The following is a 15529-nucleotide window of genomic DNA, read 5'->3' on the forward strand; positions in this document are numbered from 1 at the left end:
GTGGGTCCTGAAGGGCACCCCCTCCCCTCTGAAGCTGCGGATCCTCCGCCTGCTGAGGCGAACAATGCTTTGGAGACGTTTTCCGCCGCACAGCACTTTCTAAAATTGTTATTGCCATTACGCCTAAAAATACCCTTATCGATTTGCAAAATAATTAACCAGGCAGGTCCCCGACCAGAATGACAGTTAGAGCCCTATAAAACAGCTGCTGCCCCCCCCCCAGCCGCTCCCCAGACAAGTTACTCTGGAAAAGAGGAGCAGCAACAGAAGCAGAGAGGCTTGCAGAGTTCAGCCCTTGGAGAAAAGGAGGGGGGAGAAAAGGAGGGAGAACCTTTAGGACGCAGAAGCAGAGCAGGGACCCCCAGGGCTCATCAAGTCCAACCCCCTCCAGTGCAGGAATTGCAGCTGAAGGATCCCTGATGGGTGGCCATCCAAGCTCTGTTCCAAACCCTGTTGCTGCAACGGATTATCTATTTGCCAGCGGGTTGGACTAGATGACCCTCGAGGTCCCTTCCAGGACTCCAGTTCTACTCTCTGTGCTTGAGTGCCGCATGCAACCTCCCAGCATCAAGAAGGAAAAACAGATGAGGTGGAAATGGACATGGAATGAACTATGGACTAAGGCAGAGGTTTTTGAATTATGGTCTCCAACCTGGGCTCCAGAAATCGGCATGTTGCCGCAGTTGGACCGGCACCAGCAGCAAACTGCGCCTGGGGAATCTGGAAGGTGGGCCTTGGGGAACCAGAAGATCAGACAGGAGCCGGCTGCTGCAGTCCCGGCCAGAGACGGGGCCAGCCCTGACCTCAGGCAGAGGGGGGCAGCTGCCTCAGGCGGCAGATTTGGGGCGTCATGAAAGGGATGCCCATGGCTGGCTATCACATGTTTAACGGGGGTTCCGTTAAAATAATTTTACCAGCCTTGGAGTATTAGGTCCCCTTGGCTGGTTGGCTGGTGGGGGGAGAGGGGGCACCTTTGGCAGCAAAATGATTTGGGGCGTGGCCCTGGCAAGGAATGGCACCAGGGCAAGGACCAGGGTTTGGGCCAAGGGAACGGAGAGGGAGGAGGCTGCGTGGTTTCTGCACAGCTTTTGCAACAGCCTGAATACGGGGAGCAAAGTGTGTGTGCGGGGGGGGGGGGAGATAGGTAAAGCCAGGATGTGGGGGAGGGATTCTCAGCTGAAAAGGGGAGCAGGCAGGGAGAGGAGCCTGCCTGGATCTGTCTTGGGGAGTTTGAGATGCAGGGGACACATCCACAGCCCAGCCCCCTCCGCCTGCCTGGGACTCTGGCTTCCATGCTGCAGAAGCGCAGCTTGGGATGAGATGTGGCTCCCCTGGGGGAAGATGGAAACAAAAGTAGCAGTTGGGCCAGGCTGGTTTTTTTTGGGGGGGGAGAAACTGCTGCAGCAGCAGAAAAGCAGGAAGCAGGAGCCACACGCAGAGTGTGCAGGCATGTGCTGAAGGGCAGGGGGCCAGGCTGGACGGAGGCTGGAAGAATGCAAGAAGAGTCCGACCTCATCCAGCCTTCTGTTCTCACAGTGGCCCCCCAGCTGTGTTCACGTTTCACAAGCCGCATTTTGCCCCTGGCTATTGGCCACTTAGGGACTCGGGTGGCGCTGTGGTCTAAACCACAGAGCCTAGGGCTTGCCGATCAGAAGGTCGGCGGTTCGGATCCCAGTGATCGACAAGCAGGGACTCGGGTGGCACTGTGGGTTAAACCACAGAGCCTGGGGCTTGCCGAGCTGAAGGTCGGCAGTTCGAATACCCGCAACGGGGTGAGCTCCCATTGCTCGGTCCCTGCTCCTGCCAACCTAGCAGTACGAAAGCACATCAAAGTGCAAGTAGATAAATAGGTACCGCTCTGGCAGGAAGGTAAACAGCATTTCCATGCGCTGCTCTGGTTCTCCAGAAGTGGCTTAGTCCTGCTGGCCACATGACCTGGAAGCTGTACGCCAGCTCCCTCGGCTAATAAAGCGAGATGAGCACCGCAACCCCTGAGTCGGCCACGACTGGACCTAATGGTCAGGGGTCCCTTTACCTTTATTGGCCACTCGCAACCAAGTGAAGATGCCCGGGTGCCAGGATGGGGCCAGACATCTTTGCCACCTGAGGACCCTTGTATCTGGACTGTTTTCACTCACTAAGACCACATCCTGTAGAATTCTATCCATTATATTTTAACTGCACAATCCGATTGAATTTCAGGAACCAAAATGTTTTTTCTGTGCAGCAGGAGCAGTGAAGAATGTTATAGTTAATTGTTGTCCTTGCTTCCACCCTGCTCACAGTTGTGAAGAATATCCCTACGCTATGAATGGTCACCATTCAGAAAACGGTCGGAATAGGCCGATATAGATGTGGACTGTCCTGGGATAAAGGGACCTTTCTTCTTTAAGTTCTCAAAGTTCTTAACCGAGCTCAAGGTGGTCCTCTGATCTAGCCAGATGTTTAATGGATAATCCATCACAGCCAGCCCATTGGTTGAAAAGTAAGACTTCAGAGCCATCTTGCCCCAAAATGGCAAGTAGACATTCCATTTTGGCGACTGTAACCCTGCTTTAAGGAGTCCCTTGGCACCTGGCTTATACACCTGAGCTTCTAACTGCCAGACACATGTGGGAAACCACAAGGAGGACCTGAACACGAGAGCAGCTCTCCCCTCCAGTGGCTTCCAGCAACTGGTACTCAGGATGCAGCCCAAGGGAGCCCATCTAGTCCAGCCTCCTGTTCTTGCGGCAGCCAAATGCCCCCAAGCAACCTAGGGACACAGATAGACTGCCTCTGGGCTTGGAGGCTCCATAAGAGCATCCGAAGAGCCTGGCTGCTGGATCAGACCAGTGGCCCATCGAGTCCAAGATCCTGCTCTCCTGATGGCCATCCAGATGCTCATTATGGGAAACCACTTCCCTCCTGTGGGCAACTCCCTCCTCAGGGCAGCAGGGCCACCAGCACCCAAGGGCCAGAGCACCTTCAGGCTCCCATCTCCAGGGGAGGTGGGAAAGAGCCCCCCAGCCCCGCTGAAACCCTAGAGAGCCACCACCAAGCAGCGTCAATGGCAGAACAGGCAGCCGTCTCTGGTGCATAAGCACCTGCTCTGGATGAGACCCCTGCCAAGGCAGTTTCCAGGAGCCAGTCGGTTTGCTGCCCGTCTGCCAGCTGAGGGCCAGGATCTACCCAAGCGATGTCCCCCCCCCCCGCCTCCAGGCCTCTCCACTCAAGAGCCTGCTTGCCTGTGATGGATGCCCCCGTCCCCCCAGGCACAAATAGACATAAACCTCGCGGCCGCCTGCTTCCTGGGAGGGCTGTGGACGCCTGGGCGGGGGCTGCGGATGCCCCTGGCGTCTCCACGGGGACTGCCAAAACATTCAACAAGCCCTTCCATTAAGCCAGAGGATGGGGGGGGGAGCTTTGACACGAGGGATCCCTTTTCCAGGCTGGGTTTCCCCATTGATGGGCGGGCACAGCTGTTGTGAGGCAGCCCTGGGCGCTGGAATTTTGCACCCCTAAGAACTTTAGCTTGGCCACTGAGCACAATACGCTGAACTGGATGGGCCGTTGGCCTGATCCTGCAGGCGATTCCCCTATTATTATTATCTCCAAAGCCGACTGCTCTCTCTTGCAAGCGACTCCCTGACTACAGGCGTCATTTGGGTGTCTGACGTGGAGAAAACCCATTTACCACCACGGCTGGTATTAACCCGGACAAAGATCCCAGGCCATTGGGCTTCCTCCGTGATTTATTCTGCTTTCTAGATGTTCTGAGCCTCCCACAGGAGCGGAGGCTGAACAGGCCGTTCCGCTTCCCAAATGCCAAATTCCCCCAGGACGTCCCAAGCCAGACGCTTGGCCCACCTGGGAGGGAAGAGCACCCCCTCCGAGGTCCCTGGCAGGCGGGCAAGAAGGGGCCCTTCCCAGCCGGCCTCCCCACAGTCCGCCCAGGAAGCCAGGCATGAGGAGCCTGAGCTCTGAGCTGCCCCAAATGCCGACACAGAAGAATTTGAAATATTTTTTCCTAGCTGGGAAGGAGACCGCCAGGGCACCAGGGACAGGGCCTCCCTCCTTGATGAGTTCTGGTCGCATGCCAAGTCCCAGGAATTTTGTATCTCCTATCTCTGCCGAGCAAACGCCTTTGCACATTTACGGGGCAACAGAGACTCTGGTTGTTTTCCCCGTCACTCCTCAGAGGGCAGACTCTGGAAAGGTGCTGAGGCTTTGCTGGTGCCCCGAGATCCTCTCTGCAGCCCCACCAGCCTCCCTGCACACAAATGGCCCAAGAAGTCGAGAGGCAGCGTCTCTCCCGTCTCCCCCCCCCAAACTCAGTGGCTAGCCTTAGCTTTTCTTTTTATTATGCATTGTGCTTTCTTAATACTGTCACATTGCCCTGAGATCTACAGATATGGGGCAGTATACACATTTAATTAATAAATAATAAATCAACAAAAATCTGAACGAAAAGGGCCCAGGGCAGGAGGGGTGGGCAAGAGTGTCAAAGTCCCAAAGGCAACACCATCGCCCCCACCCTTTCAAAATGCCCCTTTTTTTATTTTAGCCAAGTCAGAGGAGGGCAAGTGGCAGAAAAAACAAACGCTTTTATGTACGGCCAACTCTCAACTTGTGCAGAGCTTATGTTCCGGGGGTTGTGTGTAAAGCCAAAATCACGTGTATTCAAAACACACTCTCCCTGCCCCTTGGAATGCTCCCCCAAGGTGAGCGCAATGGCAGGGGGGATTGCAGACCGAGCCCCTGAATGCTGCCCCCCTTACTTTTTCCAGCCAAAATCTCACATGTTGATGCACATAAGTTGCGAGTTCACTGCATACAGACTTCACACACACACCTAAAACGTGGTCAGGAACAGGCTGCGAAATATACCAAGCCAAGGACCCTCAATGCACCTGCCGTGATGCCAAACAAGCAGAGGATTCGCATCTGCTGCACAACATTAGCCTCTCCAGATCTGCAGCTTGCTTCTTTTGCAAAGAGGACTTCAAGGCTGCAAAGCACTTGGGAGAATCTCTGAAATCAGAGTGACGGGGCAGGACTGCCCTGTGGTCAAGAGAAGGAGCCTGTGTGGCCCCCATGCAGCCCACGTGGCCCCAGGCGCGGCTTCCAAGGCAGGATACATTATGCAGAAATCAGCAAACACAGCGTCCTTCTGCATAATTCATCAGGGCTGCAAAGCGAGGCTCCTCTGCGCTGGGGAAACATTAATGCAGAATCTAATGTTCCTTGACAAGAGGAAGTGGGCACGTTAAGGAGGCACAGGTGGCAGCGGAGGGGAACAGATTCACCCTTCTCCCCCCCCAAGCAGGGACCCTACCGTCTTTCCGGTAGAAGCAGATCTCCACCTTGCGCTCTTCGGAGCCCAGGAGGGCCTGCGCAATCTGCGCCACCGAGGTCTTCTGCGTGCGCGGCCCATAGAGGAAGTCGCAGGTGCAGGGCTTCTGCATGACCTCGGCGCGAGTGTAGCCGCAAAGGTCGCAGAAGCCATCGTTGCAGTAGATTATGGCGCAGTTCTCCACCCGGGCGTTGGCGATGATGAACTTGCGGCCTGCAGGGGGGGGGAGAGAAAAGGAATCAGCTTTGGCTGGTGGCCCAGCTGCGCCCCTCTCTGGACAGCGACGGATGAATTATTATTATTAATAATAATAATAATAATAATAATAATAATAATTTATTTATTTATACCCCGCCTATCTGGCTGGGTTTCCTCAGCCACTCTGGGCTGCTTCCAAAAATATATTAAAATATAGTAACACATCAAACATTAAAAGCTTCCCTAAACAGGGCTGCCTTCAGATGTCTTCTAAAAGTCTGGTAGTTGTTGTTCTCTTTGACATCTAGTGGGAGGGAGTTCCACAGGCCGGGTGCCACCACCGAGAAGACCCTCTGCCTGGTTCCCTGTAACTTGGCTTCTTGCAGGGAGGGAACCACCAGAAGGCCCTTGGAGCTGGACCTCAGTGTCCGGGCAGAACGATGGGGGTGGAGACGCTCCTTCAGATATACTGGACCAAGGATGTTTAGGTCTTTAAAATTCAACACCAACGCTTTGAGTTGTGCTCGGAAACGTACTGGGAGCCAATGTAGGTCTTTCAAGACAGGTGTTATGTGGTCCCAGTGGCTGCTCCCAGGCACCAGTCTAGCTGCCGCATTCTGGATTAGTTGTAGTTTCCAGGTCACCTTCAAAGGTAGCCCCACACAAAGCACATTGCAGTAGTCTAAGCGAGAGATAACCAGAGCATGCACCACTCTGGCCAGACAGTCTGCAGGCAGGGAGGGTCTCATCCTGCGGACCAGGTGGAGCTGGCAGACAGCCACCCTGGACACAGAATTGACCTGTGCCTCCATGAGTCCAAAATGACTCCCAGGCTGGGTACCTGGTCCTTCAGGGGCACAGTTGCCCCATTCGGGACCAGGGAGTCCCCCACCCCCGCCCACCCCCTGTCCCCCCAAAACAGTACTTCTGTCTTGTCAGGATTCAACCCCAATCTGTTAGCCGCCATCCATCCTACCGTTGTCTATACTCTGGTAACTTCTAGGTTAGAATACTGCAACACATTATATGTGGGGCTGCCTTTGAAGGCGGTCCAGGAACTTCAGCTGGTGCAGAATTCAGCGGCCAGGTTGCTTGTTGGGACAAGACAGCTTGAACATATTACACCGATCTTGGCCCAACAGCACCAATTGCACTGATCCTGCCTGGGCCCAATTCAATTTTGAGCTATAAAGCCTTAAGTGGCTCAGGACCGCAAGACCTCAAGGACCGCCTTTTCCCAAATGAAGCGCCCCAGACCTTGAGACCATCATCTCTAATGGCAGAGTTGGAACAGCCCCCTAACCATTTCAGAATGGGGCTTCCCATTTTGCTGCAGCTAATGCTTCAGAGGGAGGGAAGGAAGGACCCTCCTGCTAAGCCAACAAGGAGAGGAGGAACAGACTCCGGGGGGGGGGGGGAGGGCATGAAGCACTCCCAGGAAGCCACCCCCCCTCCACCAGAGCCCTCCTGGGCCCACTTGGCTCAGCCACGGTCTACACAGCAACTCCCAGCAGCAGCGTAGCCGGGGGGGGGGCAAGGGGGGTACACTGGGCGCCACTCACACTCAAGGTCCAAACAGAGAAGTAGAGCCTCTTATTTCAAATCACACTCGACAAGCTATTTATGTGTTTATTACATTTATCCCCAAACACGTTTTTCTGCTGAAATAAGGCTGCATTTTAATGTTTTAATGTATTTTAATCTTGTTTTTAAGTTGAATTTCAATCAATTTGTTTTATATTTGGTGTTAGCTGCCCTGAGCCCGGTCTTGACTGGGGAGGGCGGGGTATAAATAAAATTTATTATTATTATTTACACCCCCTCCCTTTTTTCTCCAAGGAGCTCAGGGTTGTGCTCGTGGTTCTCCCTCTTCTCTTCTACTCTCCACAACAACAGCCCTGCAAGGTAGGTCAGGCTGGCGGGCAGGGACCCAAGGCCACAGGGGAGCAGGGGATTGGAACCCTGGTCTCCCAGGTCCTATGCTGCACTCCCTGGCTCTCACCCTGGCTCTCATCTCCTGTGTTTGGCCCACTGCACATACAAGCACTCCAGATCCGCTTAGCTGGCAGGCTGATGACCCAGGCTGCCTGACTCAAGAAAAGGCCAATTAAAAATGAGTTCAGGGATGACTAATCTGTGCCAAGCGATGCTCCGTATTCTTTGCACACACGAGGACGCCTTCTCCTAAGGCGCCCGCTATTATCTGAAATGGAAGTCGTCCCTTCCGCAGACTGCAGCCTCCTCTTCACATGCTGCCAAGGCTGCTCCTCCCCCATTGGCACAACTGTGTGCCCTCTTCCCAAGGTGCCATCTAGTCCCACCCCCTGCAGGAGTTGCAGCTAAAGCATTCCTTACGGATCCAACCTCCTCTTAAAAACCTCCAACAGACTCCGCCACCTTAAATTAACGTTTAATTGGAATCTCCTTTCTTGCAACTCGAATCCGCTCTTTCGGGTCCTCCCCTTGGAACAGAAGACAAGCTTGCTTCACCTGCCATGTGGCAGCTCTTAGATCACTGGCAGTCATCCACAAAAGGGACCCCCTCCATTTGCTCCCACCTGCTTCCTGACGCCCCCAATCTCACCTGCACAAATTAAGAGCTATTCTCACGGACACAAGCAAACTCACAAACAGCAAAACCAGCAAAACAATCCCAAAAGAAATCCAGCCCAGATCTCTCCCAAAATGATCCCTCCAGGCAGAGGAAGGTCATTGTCACCTTTTAAAGGGACCCATCATGTGGCAGCCACAAGAAGGGCAAACTCCATGCTAGGGAATGTTAGTAAATAAATAGAAAATATAACAGCCACTATCATAATGCCCTTATAAAAAATCTACGGTGCAACCACATTTGAAATACTGTGGACGGTTCTGGTGGCCTCACCTCCAGAAGGATGTTTGTAGAGTTGGAAAAGTTTCAAAGGCCACTGAAATGACCGGGGGGGGGGGACTCCCTTATGAAGAAGGGGCAAAGCATTTGCATGGGCTTGGCCAGGATTTTCATTAGGGGGGGAACAGAACGACGCGATTGGTCAGTTAATTAAGTATTTCTATTGTTTTACTAGATCTGGGGGGGCAGCTATCTCTCCCCCCCCTGCTATGCCCATGGCACTGGGGACTTTCACATGTATTGTCAGTAAGCCAGGTTTCCCCCATCTTATATTTTTGCATGTGGTTCTTCCTGCCTAAAGACAGAACCTTACATTTGTCCCTATTGAAATTCATTTCTCCAATCTGTTAAGGTCATTTTGAATTCTGATTCTGTCTTCTGCAGCATTACCTACTCCTACCAGTTTGGTGTCGTCTGCAAATTTGTTGAGCATCCCCTCAATTCCTTCATCCAAGTTGTTTACAAAAATGTTAAACAACCACTTGCCCAGGACAGAACCCTGCTGCACCCCACTTGTCACTTTTTCCCAGGATGACAAAGAACCATTCATGAGTCCTTTTTGGGTTCAATCAGTCAACCTGCTACAAATCCACCGTACTTCAGTCAACTCACATTTTACCAGCTTCCTCATGAGAATATCATGGGAGACTTTGACAAAAGCCTTACTGAAATCAAGATACACTACGTATGTCCACAGCATTCCCCTGGTCCACCAAGCTTGTAACTCCATTAAAAAACGAGGTTTGTCTGTAATGACTTATTTTTGAGAAGCCCATGCTGGGTCTTAGAAACCACAGCATCCTTTTCTAAGTGCTCACAGACTGACTGTTGAATTGTCTGTTCTAGGATCTTTCCTGGTATCAATGTCAAGCTCACTGGCCAGTGCTTACCAGGGCTCCCCGCTCCCATTTGCCTGCCTCCAGTCTGTAGGGACCTCACCTGTTCTCCAGTAATTCTCAGAGATAATAGACAAAGGCTCTGAGATTACACCCGCAAGCTCCTTTAGTGCCCTTGACTCATCAGGCCGTGGAGATATGAATTCATTTCAAGTAGCTAGTTGTTCCCTTGCCACCTCTTTTCCTATCTTGGGTTGCAATTGCCTTCTTGCATTGTTTATTCTGTTATCACCAGGTTGGGCATTGGTTTCCTTTTGGGTGAAGATAGAGGCAAAGTAGGAGTTGAATAATTCTGTCTTCTGTCACCCATCTTCTGCAGAGGACTCACCACTTGATCAAACATTTTTTTCGTCTGTATCCTGAAACCCAGGAGGACATGATCACTTCCTCCCAAGTTTCCCTGTCCTTCCACTTCATTTATTAGTTCCTCCCTGTTGGACAGATGATCCCCTTGTTACTTCTTCCACCTTCTGGGAAATGAAACTGTCAGCGAGGCAATGGAGGAATTTGTCAGACCTTACATTCTTGGCAGAGTTTGAGTTCCAACAGATATCAGAGAAGTTGAAGTCTCCCACGACGACTATATATCTCCTTTTCGAATGTGTGCTAATCTGCTCTTGGAAGGCGTCATCCAAGTCTTCAGTCTGGCTTGGCGGTCTATAGGAGACCCCCACAGTAAGGTCACTGTTGCTTCTCTCTCCTACAGTTTTTACCCATATACTCTCATTCTGCTTTCCATGCCCCAGGTCATGGATTTCTTCACAAATGTGCACACCCTTTACATATAATGCTGCTACTCCCCCCTTCCTGTTTGGTCGATTCATTTTGCACAGGTCACACCCCTCAGTTTCTACATCCCAGTCATGAGTCTCATCCCACCAGGTTTCAGTAATGCCTAACAGGTCATATGTGCCATCCTATACTAAAAGCTCCAGTTCGTCTTGCTTGTTTCCTATACTCTGTGCATTCGTGTAGAGACAACTGAAACCACGAGTCATTCCTCTGCACGCTGCTGCTGCCTCTGTCCCCCTCAGTAAATAGTCACCTATCACCACTACACATCTCTTCCTTCTCTGGGGAGCAGCAGGAATTGTTCTGTACCCTGTCCCTTCCACTGCTGCCTCTGTACATTCTGAAGTCTGCAACCAGTGTGTTTGCTCCTCTGGCTGAGAAACAGTGTCCGAGGTGAGGGTGTGGAGGGTGTTTTTGTAGCTGCAGAGATACAGCATGGCTCCTGACTGTCCTGCTTTTTTGTGTCTTGTTTCTCCAAGGGTTTGTCTCCTTCTCTTCCTCCTCCCTGGGGGCAGCCTCCCGGCATCTTTGTTCCAGGGGAAGCCCACTCTGGTACACCAAAGCTTCTGGCCCCAAGTTAGTAAGTTAGTGCAGGAAATCCAGTTTGCATAATTCAAATATACCGTTGCAAAGAAGCCAGACTCTTGCAGCTCATGTTATATTCTTGAGTAATGACGAAAGGGGCCAGGTGGTAGCCGGCCAGCTGCAAATCCATCTCTGCTCCAGGTTAGCCTGCTTGACTGCAGGCCAAGTGACCACAGATCGCAGGCCACCTGGCAGCCAGCCCTCCCTAAATGGGGCATTAACAAGCCCAGCTCCGCCAGCAAAGGAGCCGCCTCTCCCAACTGGCAGCCGGGACGGGCAGCGCTCCAGGCGCAGGTGGCTGCCCTGGAGAGAGCGGAGGCAGGCCAGAATCATAGCCATCTTGTCTGCAGAGAAACAGGTGTGGGAAATTTGCCACAGCCTCCAAGCTGAAGCACGATTCTGGCTCTCCCAGACCATCTGCCACCCAGCAGAGCCCACTGGGCAGGAGAGACAGGCTTCCTGAGCATCTCCTTCTGCTGCGAGGCTGAGCCCTTCCGAAAGGATCCAGGTGGCCCTGGTGGCTCGGTTCTAGATCCTGTGCAAGCTGGCTGTGGCCCTGTCTCTCTCCCCGCAGAACCCAGGGATCAAGCCTCAGAGCTCAGCCAAAGCCCAGGCTGCTTAGCAGCTCCAGCTGGGACGACATTCCACTCCAGGCCAGGGTTTTGCAAGAAAGAGGGGCAAGCTCCTTGCGGAAAAATACTCTGCAAATGTTCAAGAGATCCCTCTTCTTCACATGCTCTAGGGCTGAAAACAGGCTGTATGCCTGAGACCCCGTGGCCTCCAGCCTGACTTGGGGAAGGGAGTAGCCACAACCCTTGAACCCCAAAATTTGCTAGCTTTAATTTCCATCTGCCCTTTGCCATTTTCATTCAGTGCAGCCAAGTTAATCTGCCTCCCCCGCCTGCAAATCTCAAAATCCCCCCTTTGATGTCCCAGGCCAGCTTTTGCCTTCCACACTGCGATGTTTATCCAGCTTTTCCACAACCCAAAGTATTCGGAGATGGTTATCAGGCCAAGCAGCCCCAGTGCCCCAACTGTTTAACCTCCCTCACGCAACGTGCTTTCCAGCGCCTTATCTCTCCCTCCCTGAATCCTCTCCAATTTGTCTGCCTTGGCCTTGAAAGGCAGCTGAGGCCTAAGCGGAGGAGAGCAGGCCGCCCTCCGCTGCTGCCACCACCGCTTGGAAGGAGGAGGACGAGGAGGAGGGCGGCAACAGCGGTGGCAGCTGGCCCCCAAGAAAGAAAACAGACTGCAGCAGTCTTTGCAGAGATGCCACACGGAGAGCCAAGAGGCAGCGGGGTTAAATTACCAGGGGAGAGGGAGGGAAGCAAGGCTGTCCAGGGAAGCCAAAGAACCTCCTCTGGAGGTTTGCAAAGAGCAGGCAGCCAGGAGGACTGAGATGTGGGGAAGTCCTGCCCTGGGCACAGGTGGGGGGAGGGGAGGAAGACCCTCCCAGGCCCAGGAGGAGACTCTCATTTCTTAAGGGAATGGCAGATCTAGATGCTATTTTATTGTTGGGCACAAACAGAAAAACAAGCACCGAGCAAAATGTGGATGGGCGGGTAGGATCCAACTCCGTCAGTGCAAGGGGTTTTGCTTGCACAATGGACTTGCTTTCTTCTTCTTCCTCCCCCAAGGAAAAAAGCACCTCTGAGCCTACCCCCAATGCCGCCCCTCTAGCCCAGGCCACTGGTCTCTTTCGCCCTGCTCAGCTCAGGGTGATGGGCGCAAAAGGAGAGGCGAGTCTCACATAGTTTTCTTCACCCTGAAATGTTCCGAGTTGCCTTAACTCTGGGGAGGACCAGAAAGTGTTGGTGATTCTTCACAAGCCAGACGGCTCAAGGTTTCAGAACACCATGAGAATAGCCACACACAGACAGACAGCGCATTCTGAGAGGTCACAGGATCACCTCCATCTTTTACCGGTTCCCCCCCCCCCAAGCTCTGTCCTCCTTAAGATAGCCAGCAGAGGGAAGGCGGGGAAAGGGTTTGGCCGCTCAGTGGCCCCCTTCCACTCCCTTGGCATCAGCCCAGCGACTCCCCACCAGCAGACACAAAGACACACACCAGGTTATCAACACCGCACAACTGCGTGTGTGCGCCTGCACGTGCGCACAACCCCTTTCCAGATACACAAACACCATGAGGCATCCAGGCACCCGAACACTACACAAACGCCCACACTCCGCCATATGCTCCACGCTGCTGCTGTGCAAAATCCCCATGGCCAGAGATGGAAATCTGGGTGCCTGCAGTGGCGCTCTGGAGGCCAGCACTTGCTCCCCAGTAGGATGCGCTCTTGGTGGGTCCCCCAGCAAGGAGGAAGAGGGACCCCACGGTGGAAAGCTGCCTCCTCCTCCTCCTGCCCTGGGGCCCAGGGACATGACCCACCCCCCAGAAGGGAGGGAGTCCCGGGAAGGAGAGCAGACCACTAGGCCTGAGCCCAGGAGCGTCTGCAAGGCAGGCAGGCCCCACTCCAAGAGGGGCAGCCAGGCCCTCGCCAGTCCAGGTGGCCAAGCACAGGAACCCAGTCACCCAGCTGGCAAGCGTCCTGCTGCAAACATGGAGCTGCCCACGTCCCCAGGGCAGGTGGACACCCCCAGTCCCAAGGCCCCCATTCCCTGGGCAGTTTGGGAGCACAAGGGAGCGGGGCCCAGCCCGCACCTGCAAGCACGCCTTCACAGGGTTGCACACCACCAGCCCCCTCCCACCAGCCCCAGCCTGTCAGCCTGACCCACCTCGCGGGGTTGGTGTGAGGAGAACGGGGGGGGGGGACAGTGGGACAGACATGCAAAATAAATAAATGCAACAAGAAACAAATGTACGACCCACTTCTGACTCCAGAGCACCCGACACACAGGGCCGCCACAGACCTGCCTGGAGCTCCCCACATGACCCCCATAATGTCAGAGCACTGACCTCCCCCTTGACCACCCCCCGGCCCCTCTTCACCCCCACCCCCAACCGAGCAGCCCCCAGCTCCGCTCCGGGACAAGACCCCCTCCACCCCTACTTACTCTGCCCCTCGAACTTGCGGATGATGGTGTCGAGGAAGGTGTTCTGGGGGGCCACGTGCCCGCGCCGGACAGGCATGCTGTCAGCCCATGGGGGTGCCCGGCCTCCCCCGCCCCACGCGCAGCCGGGGCCGTCCGCGGAGTGCGAGGGGCGGCCCAGCGCTGGGGCCCGTCAAGCCGCCAGCCGCCCGGCGGGGAGGGGAGGGAGGGTGCTCCCCGGCCTCTGCTGCCCCCAAGCCGCGCCCGGGGCTCGAAGGGGCGCGCTGGGGCCAAGTGGGCCCTTCCGCGCAGACGACGCGCAGTCCGGCTCCGGGGCGGCGTCGGCGCGGCCGGGCGCTGCTCTCCCGCAGGTGTCGGGGCTTAGGCGGCGGGCAGGGGGCGTCTCCGGGCGGCGCCCAGCCCCATGGGGCGCCCCGACAGCGGCTGGCCCGGGAGCCCCGCCGTCCGGCCCGGCGCCCCGCGCGCCTCTCCTGCTGGACGGGACGGGCCCGGCTTGGCTCCGGCGGAGGCAGCAGCAGGAGCGCCCTTATTTAGGCAAAGGCGAAGGCAGCGGCGGGAGGGACCGGAGGAGGGACGGCAGGCGAGGGGGGAGGCGGCGGGCGCCCGCTGGTCTCTCGGGCCGGCTTGCTGCTTCGCCCGGGGGCGCGTCTCCGCCTTCTGGTCCGCGCAGGCGAGGCTCCGAGCGCGGCGGTGTCGGCGGCGAGGCCGGGCGAGAGATGCGCGGCGGCGGCGGCGGAGGGAGAGCCCGGCCGAGGCGGAGCCAGAGCGCGCCGCGCAGCCAATGGAGGCGCCCAGCGCCGCGACGGACGGACCGGGGAGGGTGGAGAGAGAGAGGCGGCGGGGGAGAGGGGGAAGCGGGGCTGCGCGGGAGCAGCTCCTGCGGGCGCGCAGCCCCGGAACCTATTGGGAGCGGCGAGACGCGGCCAGGCGGGCCAGGGCGCAGAGATCGGCGGGGAGCGGACGGCGCGTCCCGGGAGTGCCGCTCCCCCGGAGACCCCTCTTCAAGGGGGCGCTTCTGGGCTTGGGAGGGGGCGCCCTCCAACCTGAGTCCTGGGTGGGGGTCCCCCGACCGAGTCCCAGCCCGAGCGCCGGTGCCAGGGAGAGAGGCGGGCTCCCCACGAGGCGCTGTCCGGGCTCCGAAGCAAGTCGAGGAAGCGGCCCCCCGGAGCTGGAAGGCCAAGGTCGGGGGAGGCTCGTCGGGGCTCGGGGTCAGCTCTCTGCTCCTCGCCAGTTGGTGTGTTTGGGGCGGGGGGAATTCACGCCCCACTTGGTAGCCTCCATCATTCGGAAGGGCGCTCCCTTCAGGGCTGCAGTGAAGGGACCCCAGGGGTCATCTAGTCCAACCGCTTGCCGGGCAGGAAGTCACAGCTAATCACCGTTGCATCAACCAAGAGGTTCCTTCAACTGATTGACAACTTTGAATCAACAAATAATAATAATTTTTTTTATTTATACCCCGCCCTCCCCAGCCAAGGCCGGGCTCAGGGCGACTAACAACCAATAATAAAAACGAGTTGAATGAGTACAACTTAAACAAGAGTAAAAGACAACATGAAAACAATTAAAATGCAGCCTCATCACAGGAGGAGAAAGGAAAAAGAATCCCCGCCCCCAAACACACTGTATAAACCAGCCCGCAGACATATTTATTGTAGGAAAAAGCACTCCCATTTTAGCTAAGAAAATGAGCCCCACAGAGCAGAGTGTGAGGAGCTTTTGATCGAGGGGGGGACTGGATCGGGCCAAAGGGGTCCAACTAGTCCAGCATCCTGTCCTCACGGGGCCCAGCCAGACACCCTAAAGGAAGACCCACCTCAGG

General features: G+C 55.5%; 1 protein-coding gene across 1 annotated transcript in view; it reads right to left on the reverse strand.

Moving 5' to 3' along the window:
* KCNH2 (potassium voltage-gated channel subfamily H member 2) overlaps nucleotides 1-13917 on the reverse strand; it is a 78869-nt gene extending 64952 nt beyond the window's left edge. The window contains exons 1-2 of the mRNA XM_081931522.1: nucleotides 13714-13917; nucleotides 5318-5548 (exon numbers count right to left, since the gene is read on the reverse strand). Of these exons, the coding sequence (XP_081787648.1) occupies nucleotides 5318-5548; nucleotides 13714-13789 (307 nt within the window). The 5' untranslated portion in view covers nucleotides 13790-13917. The remainder of the gene's footprint in view (nucleotides 1-5317; nucleotides 5549-13713) is intronic.
* Between the last annotated feature and the right edge of the window lie 1612 nt (nucleotides 13918-15529).

Source organism: Podarcis melisellensis (genome assembly GCF_964234715.1).
Source record: "Podarcis melisellensis genome assembly, chromosome: 12".
NCBI lineage: Eukaryota > Metazoa > Chordata > Lepidosauria > Squamata > Lacertidae > Podarcis > Podarcis melisellensis.